General features: G+C 29.7%; 1 protein-coding gene across 2 annotated transcripts; it reads left to right on the plus strand.

Annotated features, from left to right (window-relative positions):
• The first annotated feature begins 28 nt into the window (after positions 1 to 28).
• LOC141454176 (uncharacterized) lies at positions 29 to 10,075 on the plus strand. 2 transcript variants are annotated; one of them, XM_074128131.1, is made up of 4 exons: positions 29 to 188; positions 7,221 to 7,352; positions 8,093 to 8,329; positions 8,411 to 10,075. In XM_074128131.1, exons 1-3 carry the CDS (start codon positions 143 to 145, stop codon positions 8,320 to 8,322), a joined length of 408 nt encoding a protein of 135 aa, XP_073984232.1. In that variant the 5' UTR covers positions 29 to 142; the 3' UTR covers positions 8,323 to 8,329; positions 8,411 to 10,075. The 2 variants fall into 2 exon arrangements, with proteins under 2 accessions (XP_073984232.1, XP_073984231.1); XM_074128130.1 differs by having other exon boundaries at positions 8,093 to 10,075.
• The last annotated feature ends 2,270 nt before the right edge of the window (positions 10,076 to 12,345 follow it).

Raw genomic sequence — 12,345 nt, forward strand, 5'->3', positions numbered from 1 at the left:
TGCGCGCCCCGGCGAACGATGTACCCTCACTTCCATACCCTGGTTGCCCTTACACTCAATCCTACTGTTTGCCTCCCCAAATGAAAGTAGTATATCCTGGACGGGATCCATCCTAACATGTGCCCTTGACTACTACACAATCATGCTTTTTATTTGTTTAGCCGTGTTAGCTTTGGTCTCACTTGTTGGTAAGTTTACTAACTCCGTTTAATAAGATTTTATTTTTTCTTTACAAAGTAATAAAAGTAAATTGTCAACTTTAAAGCTTTATATAAAAAGAGAGAAAAGAAATTTAAAATGATGTGAAGCTAAGGTTATTTCAAATTCATTAAATTCATAATTTAAGTTCAGTAAGTAATAAAATTATTGTATAGCTTATAATTTTCAATGTAAACTTCAAAATGGAGTAATTACTTCAAGCAATTGCTATTATTATTATTTTGCCAGTAACATAATTGATCATTGTAAAAATTTAAAACCTCATCTTTTCACTTCTTTTTCGTGTTGCCAAGAATTTCTTTGGCTCCAAACAAACAAACAAGGAAAATTTACGCCAAAGTTCTTTTAATTAGTTGCTTTTTTATTTTTTTACACTTTTCTAAAATTTAATCATCTTATTTGCTCCGTTACGTGAGAACTATACATTTGTTTCACTTTGATTTCAAACTTTTTCTTAAGGAAAAGTGATTTTAGGGACTTTTGTGGTGCTGTGTTGTCTCTCTTCCTTCAGCAGATCTCCATTGAAGCAAACTTCTTTTATCCGTAAAGGTTCTCAGTTTCAAATTTAATTACTATTCAGCGGCTAGAGAAAATTGTTGGGATGTTCTAAACTGATACTTGTCCATAGCATTTATGGTAAGAGTTTTAAGTCTAAGATCCTTGACTTAGAGCGGACTGCATCGCTAGTCATAACAAACCCGCCATGGACGACTTATGTAGAACAAACTCTGACTCCCTAGAAAACTTCCAATTTTTATTTCTTACAAAATTCGTTCTTTTATAAAATGTTTGGTTAATATATTTTCTCTTTGGATAACCTTACTTCGAATTTTTTGGAAGTTTAGTTCCTTAGTTCTAAACATTTGGAAATCTTAATCGGCTAGATTCTTTAATCATCATCAATCTGTTTCATAGCATCCATACCTCACACTGTTGGCTAAATACATCTGAATAGGGTCAAAAATCTGACACTGCTTAGAAACGTCAAAACAAATTACTTTAAGAAAATGGTAAAACTTTTCTTATATTACAAACTCTACTCATCAAAAAAAGATCGAATTGCCTTTGCAAATTCATCTAAATATTTAGATGTTTCCAAAGGTGTAAAATACTTACTTAATGGCTTTTTAAGCAGTTGATGGCTATCCTTTATTAACCAGAAACATTTCTTTTAGATCTCAATAACATCATTTTCCTGGTAAATTAAGTTCACTTATTGAAATTCGTGTTAGTACGTTGAGAGAAATAGCAAAATTAAAAAATTACTTCAGATGTAACTTACTTCCTTGAGAGATTCATTTGGAATTCAGTTGTTTCATATGAAAATTCATTGTTATGAATTAGTTCTCGGGTCAGTTCTTGTTTCACAAGGCACTTCAGCCAAAAGGCTTATTTTGAAACTTAATTGACTCTTAAGTTTGAATTTTTATCTATTAAGTTCTATATAGAATTCACGAAAAAACAATCTTATGTGAATAGGAACTTGATTTGAGTCTTTATGAGGTTTGGTGCTTAATAAATAAAACATAAATAGATTTTTTTTGTTTATTTGTTTAAATTATAAAAATGCTTAACAAAGAAACTTCAAGTATTGTGTAAACAAGGTACATATACAGTTGAGGAAAAGCGCTTTGAAGTTCTAACAGAGTATATGCTTCATGGTCATCTGCACTGGCTCCCTTTATAAGAGAATTGTTGACTCAAGCATTCAACCATTTCATTCCACACAGTATGGAGGGTCGGTTAGAATAGTTGTTTATCTTGCTAAAAAAGAATATCTGTGGCATTCTTTGAAAATCTTTATTTTTAAGTACTACATTAAACAAAGAAAAATCAGAACACTTAAAGCAAATTTTTATAATAATTTAAGCTAAAACAAAGTAAAAAATATTGGACACCTGCAAGACTTTCTTTATCTTGTCTGAATTTACCTAATTAAATTATCTTGAAACAATTCGAGCAGTTAGAAGATTCGAATCTAACTCAAGATAACCTGAATCCAGCACGAAGTTATAAATATCTCTTATACCTAAAGGAACAATAGTTTCAACTCTCTAGTTTTGTATTAAATTTATTCGTGTTATCTTGAATTCTTAATATTGTATGCTAAACCTGCAAATAAATTTATTGCAATAAAGTTAAAAGTGATTTATGTGAGCGCCCTTCCTACTGCTGCCTCCAGCTCCTTCTAGTATTGTTGATTTGTTTGCAAACCATTTCTCTACAGTTTTCGATAAATCGCAAAAGATTTCAATGTCTCAACATCTAATTGTAACTCTCATTTTATGAAATCTAATATTTGCATCATCATTGAAGGTGGTGTAAGTAAACAAAACAATCTGAACGTTAATAAAAGCCCTAGCCCCTGACTTCGATATCACCCTCATTATAGAAAACTCTATAATGAATATTTCCGGATTTTTTAAAACTTAGACGTATTATTCTTACTTTATACGAGCGGCGATCTCCCTAATGTTGAAAATAACACTCATCCACAATTAGTTACAGCGTAATTATTATTAGTTCAAGTCCAATTATTTAGAAATATTATCATTATTAATCAGCAGAATTTTCTCCTGGCAAATCTATTTCAACCAACCTTCTGCATTAGCATCTTAGATGGTTTCAATTCTTGTTCACAGGTTGACCGCCATTTACACCGATTTTTTTGTGTCTTTTGATAAGGTGAATCATAAATCCTTAGCGCACAGTCTCCAATTTGCGAAATTTACTGAAATTGAGTATAATTTTCGAATTGTTCCTATGTAATAGGCAGCACTGTACAAAAACTCAAGCAATTTCGTTCTCCGTGTACTGTTCATTCAGGTCTTCCTCAAGGTCTCACCCGTATTAATAGAATTCGTAAATGATTTTTTGTTCTCATACGTTAAAGAATGTTGAATTCTAAATTAGTGCAGATGTTATTTAAATATATTTGGGAATTAATTTAGTAAATGTCTGTCCGTTACAGAGATGACTGTTTTGGGTAGAGCAGTGATTGGTGTCTTAGCAACTTCACTAAATGTTCTTCAATGTCAAGAAATTCTCAGAAATAATTTTATTACTGTAAACATCCAATTCTGTGTTAGTATACTGTGGGTAATAAGCAATTCTAATACTAGGAAGAATATAGTGAAAGATTCAGGAATTAGAAATGTTTTACAGAACATTAAATTTCAATTTCAACCTTTACTTATTGTTATTACTTTTGTTATTATATTTAAATTTTAGTTCGTGCAAAAACTTGGAAAGTTTTCGATACATGAATGCATAGTTTATAGATGCATTATTATGGTTTCTCCATCACGCTATGAGACATATGTAAATAAAGTGGAATCGGTACAAAATAAATTCATTGAACTCTTAGCCTGTAAATTGGTACATTCTTGCCTGGGCGGTTAAGTCAGTCTCTGAAAGTAGTCAAATTTGAAGGTTTATTTGTATTTGGAATGTTAAGTACCACTTTTTTTTCTTCATTAAAAGTTCTAAAATCATCTGAAAAAAAAAATGTAAACAGAGTAATCGGTAATGTTTATAAGAAAACAGATGATATTGTAGAGTGAAATAAAATTGGACCGTACTACTACTTCGCTGTTAGCAGGTGGGTGCCAAATCTGATTTATATACCAGAATCCTTCTGCATCACAGATCCTTCTACTTGTTACCAATTTTCCGATCGAACGTTCAATAAGCTATGATCGTCTTTATTTCTCAGTATTTTACTCTGTTGAACGTCTGATTTCAACTTTAACTTTTTTTTCTTGATTCAGTCTTTCTTATAAATGGAATTTCCATTGAACAGTATTAGTAACAGAGAAGAAAAAAAAATTTCTAATTTTTATCGTCAATAAAAAACTCGTTTTTTTTTTTTTACACCATACTGTGCAGTTTAGAATGGCAAGGAACACCAAAACAGGAGCCTAAAGGCTGGGACACTGTGTTAGTGTTCAAGGGTATTGGCGAACTCTGGGTCCTGGCGAGTTTCCCCACGCTCATCTCTTTCAAGATGATTTAAGCGGGTTTCAGTTGAGGACTAGGGTCACAAGTGGACTTGGCTCAGGAAGGTTAATGTCCAACGCTTTACAGGTCTGTTGTTTTTTATCGCAGCTTTTTTTTACGTCATATTTATCCCTTTGTAGGGTGAATATTATAGTCTCATTATTTCCTATGTGGTAGGAACAGATATTCCATAATTCTTGTATCGTGTTTTGCATCAAAATATAGTCTTTTAAGGACCAGATTCTGTTACTAGGATCAATTCTATTAAGACGATATCCTTTCTTCCGATCTCATTCAATGTTGTTTTGTTTTTACCTCTAAAATGTATTTAATACTGATTAGCTACTTAAAACTCATAATTCACTAGTGATAAATTACTAACAAGTGCTCTTCTCTGAGAAAAAAGTAAGTTAATTACAAATAAGATACTACTTTTAATGTATCTATTTTGCGAACTTGCTTTACATTAATTTTGGATGAAATAAAATAAAAAGTTAATAATACAATAATTGTAATATCTCAGCTTGGTATAACTTGCTCTGAATTTTTTGAATGAATTCTGTGATTTCAAAAAATTCTATTAAATGATAAGCATAATTAAGATAATTATAAATTATAATTTTTATTGAATCTTCGATTACAATTTGGATAAAAAACGGAAAGTAAATGAAGGAAATTGAAGGAACAAATTTATTCTCTTACACAAAGAAGATATTGAGCCAATTGTTGTCCTAACGATATTTGAGCATAACAGGATTGTATTCAAGGTAATTTCCGCACCTCTATCTCTCAAATATGATTAGTTATCAAACAAGGAGGGTATCTAATCTCTCTTTCTCCTTGTTCATGCTTTTTGTAATTTATTCTTTCTCTACAGATATGTTAGATATAAAATTGATAAAACATGAATTTTTTATTTTTGTTAATACCATATTGGTAATTATAAAAGAATATTGATCGTATACTGAAACATAATAGTTTTTAACAGCACTTATAAATTCTAAGATGTAATTTATATTTTCAGTTTCTTTATTTTCTTTAGTTCATTCAGTCACCAGTGACTTTACTAAAATTTGTTCCTTACTTATGCCAAGAAAAAATTCAATTCAACTCTCTCGTACATTGGCTTAGTTTGTCCCTATTTTTGAGTGGACAATACCTAACTTTATATTAATCTTTACTTCTGTCATGTTCTGTTAATGAAACTCTGTCGCGAGGGAACCAATCACTGTTCTCCACGTCACTTCTTATGTTACTATTGGTAAAGTAAGTATTGTTTTTCTTGCTTAGTTGCGGTTGAATATAGGAGAACCGAAATGTAAAAATTTTTATTTTGTATAAAAAGTGTGACATGGCAATTTATTTTTAATTTTTTAAATTCACGAGATAAGAACTTTTGGAATATGTACAATACAAGTGACAAGAGTCGGAAAATCACAAGTCATTTTAACTTTCAAAATGTTCCGTTGAGGCGATTTGATAATAAAATACTCTTAAGATCTCAGAAAGATTGATTGATTATTTCAATGTTTCTTTGGTTGCAGTAAATGTCTCTAAATTTTCAAAATAAGATCTTTCTCCGCCTTAAAATATAAATCAACTTATGTTCGGATGCTAGCCAATCATTGTCTGAATAAAAAATGTGAGCGACATTTTAAAGACTACTTTGTATAAATTAAGGTGATTGAGCAAGGTGTCAACTGTGTTGTTCATAGTTTGCCGAACCCAGTAGAGATAATATCAACTACCTCTACTGGGTTAGATGTATTATGGCTATTAATATAACTGTTGTTAGACCAGTGGACCCTCTACCTTCACCATTATTCCCAAAGAAGTAGTTTCTCAATTTTTCCCTGTGTAGGTGAATGTTTCAATAAAATAAAATCCATTTTAAATTCTGATAAATGGTTTTCTGATAAAGTAGTCATTTATATAGCTGATTTTATCTGTAGTGGCACGCTTGTTTATTGGAATCTCCGACTGGTTTATAGCGAAATTATCCAGCTCTAGTTAAGTCATTTATAGTTTTCGTTAAACATGTTTATAAGTTTATTTCGTTGCTTTTAGAAGATGGTGGACCTTCCTTGACCCCACACAGGTTACGCTCAGCCAATACTCATGTTAATATTCAAATTTGTTAGATTTTGAGAACATTACAGAAGTTAGAAAACTATTATTAAGTTTGTACTTCATGATTTTGATTCGAAACCATCCTGCTGCTTGTAATAATTTTCACAATATTTAATTAAAAAACAGAGAGAGAAAAACTTCCGAACTTTTCAGGAATCTGTAGTAAAAAGGTGTCAGTGAAAACTGACAGACAAAATGTTCCCACAGACCAAATCCTCTTTTTTTTAAATCGTAATTGAACAAGGAAGTCAGCTAAAAATTCAATAGGTGTTTGTTTCAAAATTCGCTGCCACTTGGCTCTCGAGTTAATCAGTTATCAAATGCTTGAAGTTGAGTTAAATTTATTTTTAGCTCTAAAGAACGTAGTAACAATGTATTGGTCAATTGTATTTATTATTTTATTACAAATGTGGTAAACTTTGTAAATGAATTACGATTGATTTCAGTAGGCAAATTTTTAACGTATGTTTTTTAGATCGATTTTTAAAAAAGTTATTGTTTTGTTACTTCTGCTTTTAGATATTCTATATGTCTATATACGCCAAATCACTTGTTAAATGTTTCATTAATGCAATAAATAAACAATAATTCTGAACTAGTTAGGCAACAATTTTTAAAAACGAATAATATTCTTTGGTGAGTGAACGTTGTACGGTGATGTGATATCTGAAACTGTTTGATAGATTTATCTTTAGGCAGTCAGGTTAAATGCATTCAGTCGTTTACATTGCAAACTATGTTCTCCGGTGTAAATGCTATAATGAATGTAGAAAGAACACAAATGATTTTTTTTTTTTTTTCAAAGCATTTATCTTGTTCTTTGTTAATATTCCTTTTTTTCTTTTAAATTATTTTAAAAATCGTTTGTTTAGGAAACGTTTATGGAGAAGGCAACCTCTCTTGCTATCAGTGCACTAAGAAGACCTCAGAACCATGTCCTGAAGAGAATCTGTTGCCTTGCCCGTCCAATAGGGACAGATGCGTTACGCATATTTCTAAAGATGGTAAGTACCTTTTTAGTGAGTTCTGTAAATTTTTATTTTGTTTTAAATGTATTTGCTTCCACAAAGAATATAAAATTAATTTAAAAAGTCTAAGAACAGAGCTAAAGAACGGTAGCCTAAAATGTTTCATTGCTATCATAGCATAATAATAATCACTTATAGAATGCCTCAGGTATAAATGCAGTAAAAATAACAATAATAATATTTCTAAAATGGAAAAGCAATTTTGTTCAACATTTAAACATGTGTAAAAACGAATAATATTCATTGGAGAGTGGAACATTTTATAGTTAGTTAATTTAAGCTAAATTCTTAAAAACTTATACTTAATAAACAATAAGTTTGAAAATGTGAAATAAAAATTAATGAAATCTAGTTCTTATTTAAGGATTTTCTACGTTTAGTGTTTGTGTAATGTTTTAGAATTAAAGAATTAGAATTAGAAGTTGGAGTTGTATTTTATACGGGGGCGTACGAATAATACTTATTTCATTTGTAGTGGGGCAATAACTACAGTGCTGACGGTAACGTCAGTGAAGTCGAAACGATAAACATGCATATAAAATCAAAGATAAAAATTATGGTCTTCATATAGGGTGATAATTTAGTAAATTATCAATAATCTCAAGGCTATCATTCTAGTTTATGATACTATTTTGTCCCCCAATATAAAAAAAATATCACAAATTATTCCTAATAAACTAAACAGCTTACTAATGGCTTACTATTGTTGTTTTCAGCTAACAATGGATTTGTACTAAAACGGGAATGCGGCTTAGGGCCATGCGGTTTTGAAGATGATATGGTAAACCGAGGACTCGGCTTAGATCATTGTGACACATCAAAGGATGAGTACTTTTGTGTATTCTGTTGTAAAGAAAGTGGTTGTAATAAAGATTCGTTAAGCAGTTCTCCGCATCCATTGATAATTTTCATCTTCTTCTCAATAGCTCTTCTATTTAGACGTTAACAAAAAGGTATAAATCTAACATTTTATCTTTGTAAATATTTTCAAAAATAACTTTTCTTCATTCACTTTTATTATCTATTATTAACAGATTATGTAATCTGACATTTTAAAAGAGTTTGGATGAGAAATATACCATGATTTAAGCGATGTAACATAATATCATCGACAATAATAATTCTGGTTAAACAATTTTAAACGAAATTAAAGATCTTCTAATCTGTTATATAATTATGTTAATATAATGAAAATTTATTTAATTTTTAATGGGCTTTTTTAGTCCTTTCAAGAGTTTTATATTCTTCTTGGATATATTTATATTTGAAATGCAAATATTTTCTGTGATTTTTGTACCTAAATAAAAATACAGTTTTTTCTGTTGTAAATAGTAAATATATCCTTTGTGATCGTGCTTTTCAAAAATAGAGGAATAAATGAAAATATTTTTATCAATAGAATTAATTATTTAAAAAAAATTATGAAAGTTATATTTACATGTCGAGAAATCTTTATGATATTACAATAATTGTTTTTCGAAAAATAGATTTCTTATACGCTCAACAAAAAACTTTTATTCTTCTAAATTTTAAATAGTAAATTTTTATATCAAAACCACATTTTGAGTAATGTGTTTATTCCATATTTGATGCTTATGTTCATAGTAGAGGGTAATTGTTAGCATTGCAGTAATTTATTTATGTATTTTCATTTGTATTAGTTTGATGATCAATTACAGTTTGTAACATTAGAATAATTGTTAAAGATTATTCTATTATTGGTGTTCATACAAATTACGATTTAAGAAATTATTTTGTGTATGAGTCTATAAATTAAAAAGAAAACTCTGATATTTCATCCGTTTTTTTAGATATCTAGAAAGAAGCTCACTTAGAGCTAATTTGAACTTTGGGTAAAAAAGGAGAACTGTTTAAGCATATCTTTCAACTGTTAGTTTAGTCATTTTGAGGTTTTTCGACATACTTTTTTTTAATGTCAACTAAATTTCTGATGTTACGAACCAAATTGAGTTACTTTGAAAGTTCTTATTCGTAGTTGCTCTGCTCAGCGGATTATCGTAATTTTGAGCCGCTGTAGAGTACTTGATATTTATTTTATCGGATCTGTATAACTTGTATTGCTAAATTTTGTTTGAGTGCGATTTGTTAGGACAATATATAAATATACAAACACACCAAAAGGGAAGTAAATATTAACAACCAAATGGTTGCTAAAAAAATGTTTTTAATTATTCAACAAGAGCACCAAAAATTTATGAATGGAATTGAATAGCATTTATAGTCTAAAAACAAGTGTTTACTTTTTTATATGAACTCTTTCATTCATCGGCCTTGCTAGAGGCTCAATAAGATTATTAATGATTTTATAATATTTTTAAAAATAATTTTGGTCAATTTTTGGTTTTAATCTTTTATTTAATTATTTGCTTTTCTTTTATCGAAGATGTTCAGTCTTTTCAAAGCATTCAGTAAAGTAATCAATCTTTGTTGTTTAACAATAAGTGGTGTGATATGAAATATTTACACCCAGTTATTTTCTAAAATAATGAAAATATCCGTATGTAGCTTTTGTTCGCATTCAAATTTTATCAGTAATATATCAACATATCAACAATTTATAGTAAATCTTAAATATAAGTTTATTAACAAAACTGTGTGTATCATGTAAAGTAAACTTTAAGAACTTGGTCAAAACTAAAAAGTTAAAAATTAAATACACTTTTAAAATAATTGAATAATATTCATTTTTTCGTTAATATAACTTTATTTTATTTGCTGAGAATAAAATTGATACGGAAAAAATCGTAACTGTCTGTATCATAAAAGACGTAGGCAGTAAAGATCCTCAGCAGTAAACGACGCAAATAGAACTTTACATCAAGATCTAACAATAATAACGCGGTAGTTTAGCGTGAACAAGAAACAAACAAAAATTATTAGTTGCTAATGCATTTTATTGGATTTCGAATTGATTTACAGTTTATATTTTGAGTTTATGGTCTGATGAGTACATGTTCATTCGACATTTTTTGTAGATTTATTTTTTAGTTATTTATTTTTATTAACATATTACCACAGCTAGTAATTAGCAGTATGTGCTTTTGGGCTGTAATTCCAAAAACAATCCACACAGTAGCAGCTGTAGTTTTCCGAACTTATTGTTTTGTTTTTTTACATGTTGAACTGTTTTTTGAAATATTAAAAAAGTAAAAAAAGAAGTGGAGTTACTGCTTCTTTTTTTTAATAGGGCTTTACTTCTAACTACCAATTACTGCTAACTGGTGTCGTAGACTGTGGCGAGGATCGAACGTGCTCTGTGCAATAATTTTTTACATTAATCAGTGATTAAAATCCCAGGCCTAAACCGGTAATCTAACACAATAAATATTTGCTTTCGGATACCTTTTAGCAATATTAATAAAGCGTCTACGCTTTTGGAAATATGAACATTACTATATTAACATTGTTATATTGTGCTAAAATTATCGCATTAAATGGATCTACCATCTCGTACTTTGTGTTGAAATAATTGCTTTCTAATATTATTTTTGTCCAGGGTAATATTATTACAGGGGACGGGGCTTTCAATTTAAATGAAAAACTATCAATGCTGTAAATCTTAATGCCACCAAAACAATCCATTCTACTTTCTTTGATGGTTTCAGTTAACGCTCCAATCGCCTCGCTCCATGCTCTGTAATGTTGTTTGTAACGCATTCTCTGCTAAGTTGGTACCAATATATCGAAGTGAGAATCGAATTCTATGTTGGTTGAAAGGTAATTAGGTAAAAGCGCTTGAGATAAAACATGACGCTTTCGACATGACGTTAGCTTTGTAACAATCCTTCTTAGGAAGTACTCTACTCTTAAACAAACAATCAAGGAGGGAACTCTTTCAAATTACGCACACTGGAAGATAAGAAAATATGGTTAAAACTAACCTTATTAGGAAATGATTGCCTATTGATATAAAGCATTATTATTTAATTTAAATAAGGTCTAAACTTCAGAGATTTGAAAAGATTCTAATTTAGGGACAGGGTTACCTAGTCTTTTTTTTTTTTTTTTTTTTTTTTTTGGGCTATGCCTGTGGCCATTAGCCTACCTAGTCTTAAATTAATGGTTCTAGCCCCTCCTTTTTAGAAAACGTATTGAATATTTAAATACCTAAACATGTGGAAACATTTAAATATCTTCATTGCTTTAGAGTGTAATCATAACCATTTAAAGGGTTAAAAGTGTCATATTAACACTTTGAGAGTTAAACAGGCATTGGAAGGAGATTTAAAGTACCTCTGATGCTAGTTTTTGCCACAGTTCCTCTTCCTGTAACACTTTCTTACTCAGCTAAATTTATATTGCTAGAACTTTCTCTTGTCAAAGTACTAGCTGCTTGCAGTAATACCTATTTTATCGTTCGGAAACAAGCCTAAGAAAAACATTAATAAAATACGGGTAGTAGACTTGTCAACTGCAGGCAATTTGGCAATCCTATTCAAAAATTGCCTCTAAAATTCTCTGTGGCTGATCTCTCCGAAATTGATGCCATTTCATTGTAATAATTTTATCATTGTTTTCACAGAATCTTGACGTATATAAAAGGCTCTTATTAAGTGCTTTCTGGTCAAAATCCACTTAAAATTCCTTTTAAAAAATCAAATAATTTGTTATCTTTTTAAGGTGTGTTCACTATTAAAAAATAAAATTTTTAGAAAAACGTTTACAAGGTAGACTTAATTTAAAAGAAAGATTACTCATAAAAATAATACACTTTAAAGAACGCATAGATAATTATTCTTTTATTTTTAATTATGAGTCTAGCCACCTACAATGGTGAAGAGTCCCTCCACTTAAAGATCTTCAAGTGTTATTATAACATACTATCATTATTTTAATAATAATTGCTTACTGTATTGATAAAATTATGCAATCTCTGATATTAAGGGGAATTCCTCAAAGGGGCATGATTTTTACAAGTTGTTGCTGTTTACAAATCATGATTTTTTCG

The sequence above is a fragment of the Rhodnius prolixus genome, unplaced genomic scaffold (assembly GCF_049639745.1).
Source record: "Rhodnius prolixus isolate KJV_2025 unplaced genomic scaffold, Rpr scaffold_9, whole genome shotgun sequence".
NCBI lineage: Eukaryota > Metazoa > Arthropoda > Insecta > Hemiptera > Reduviidae > Rhodnius > Rhodnius prolixus.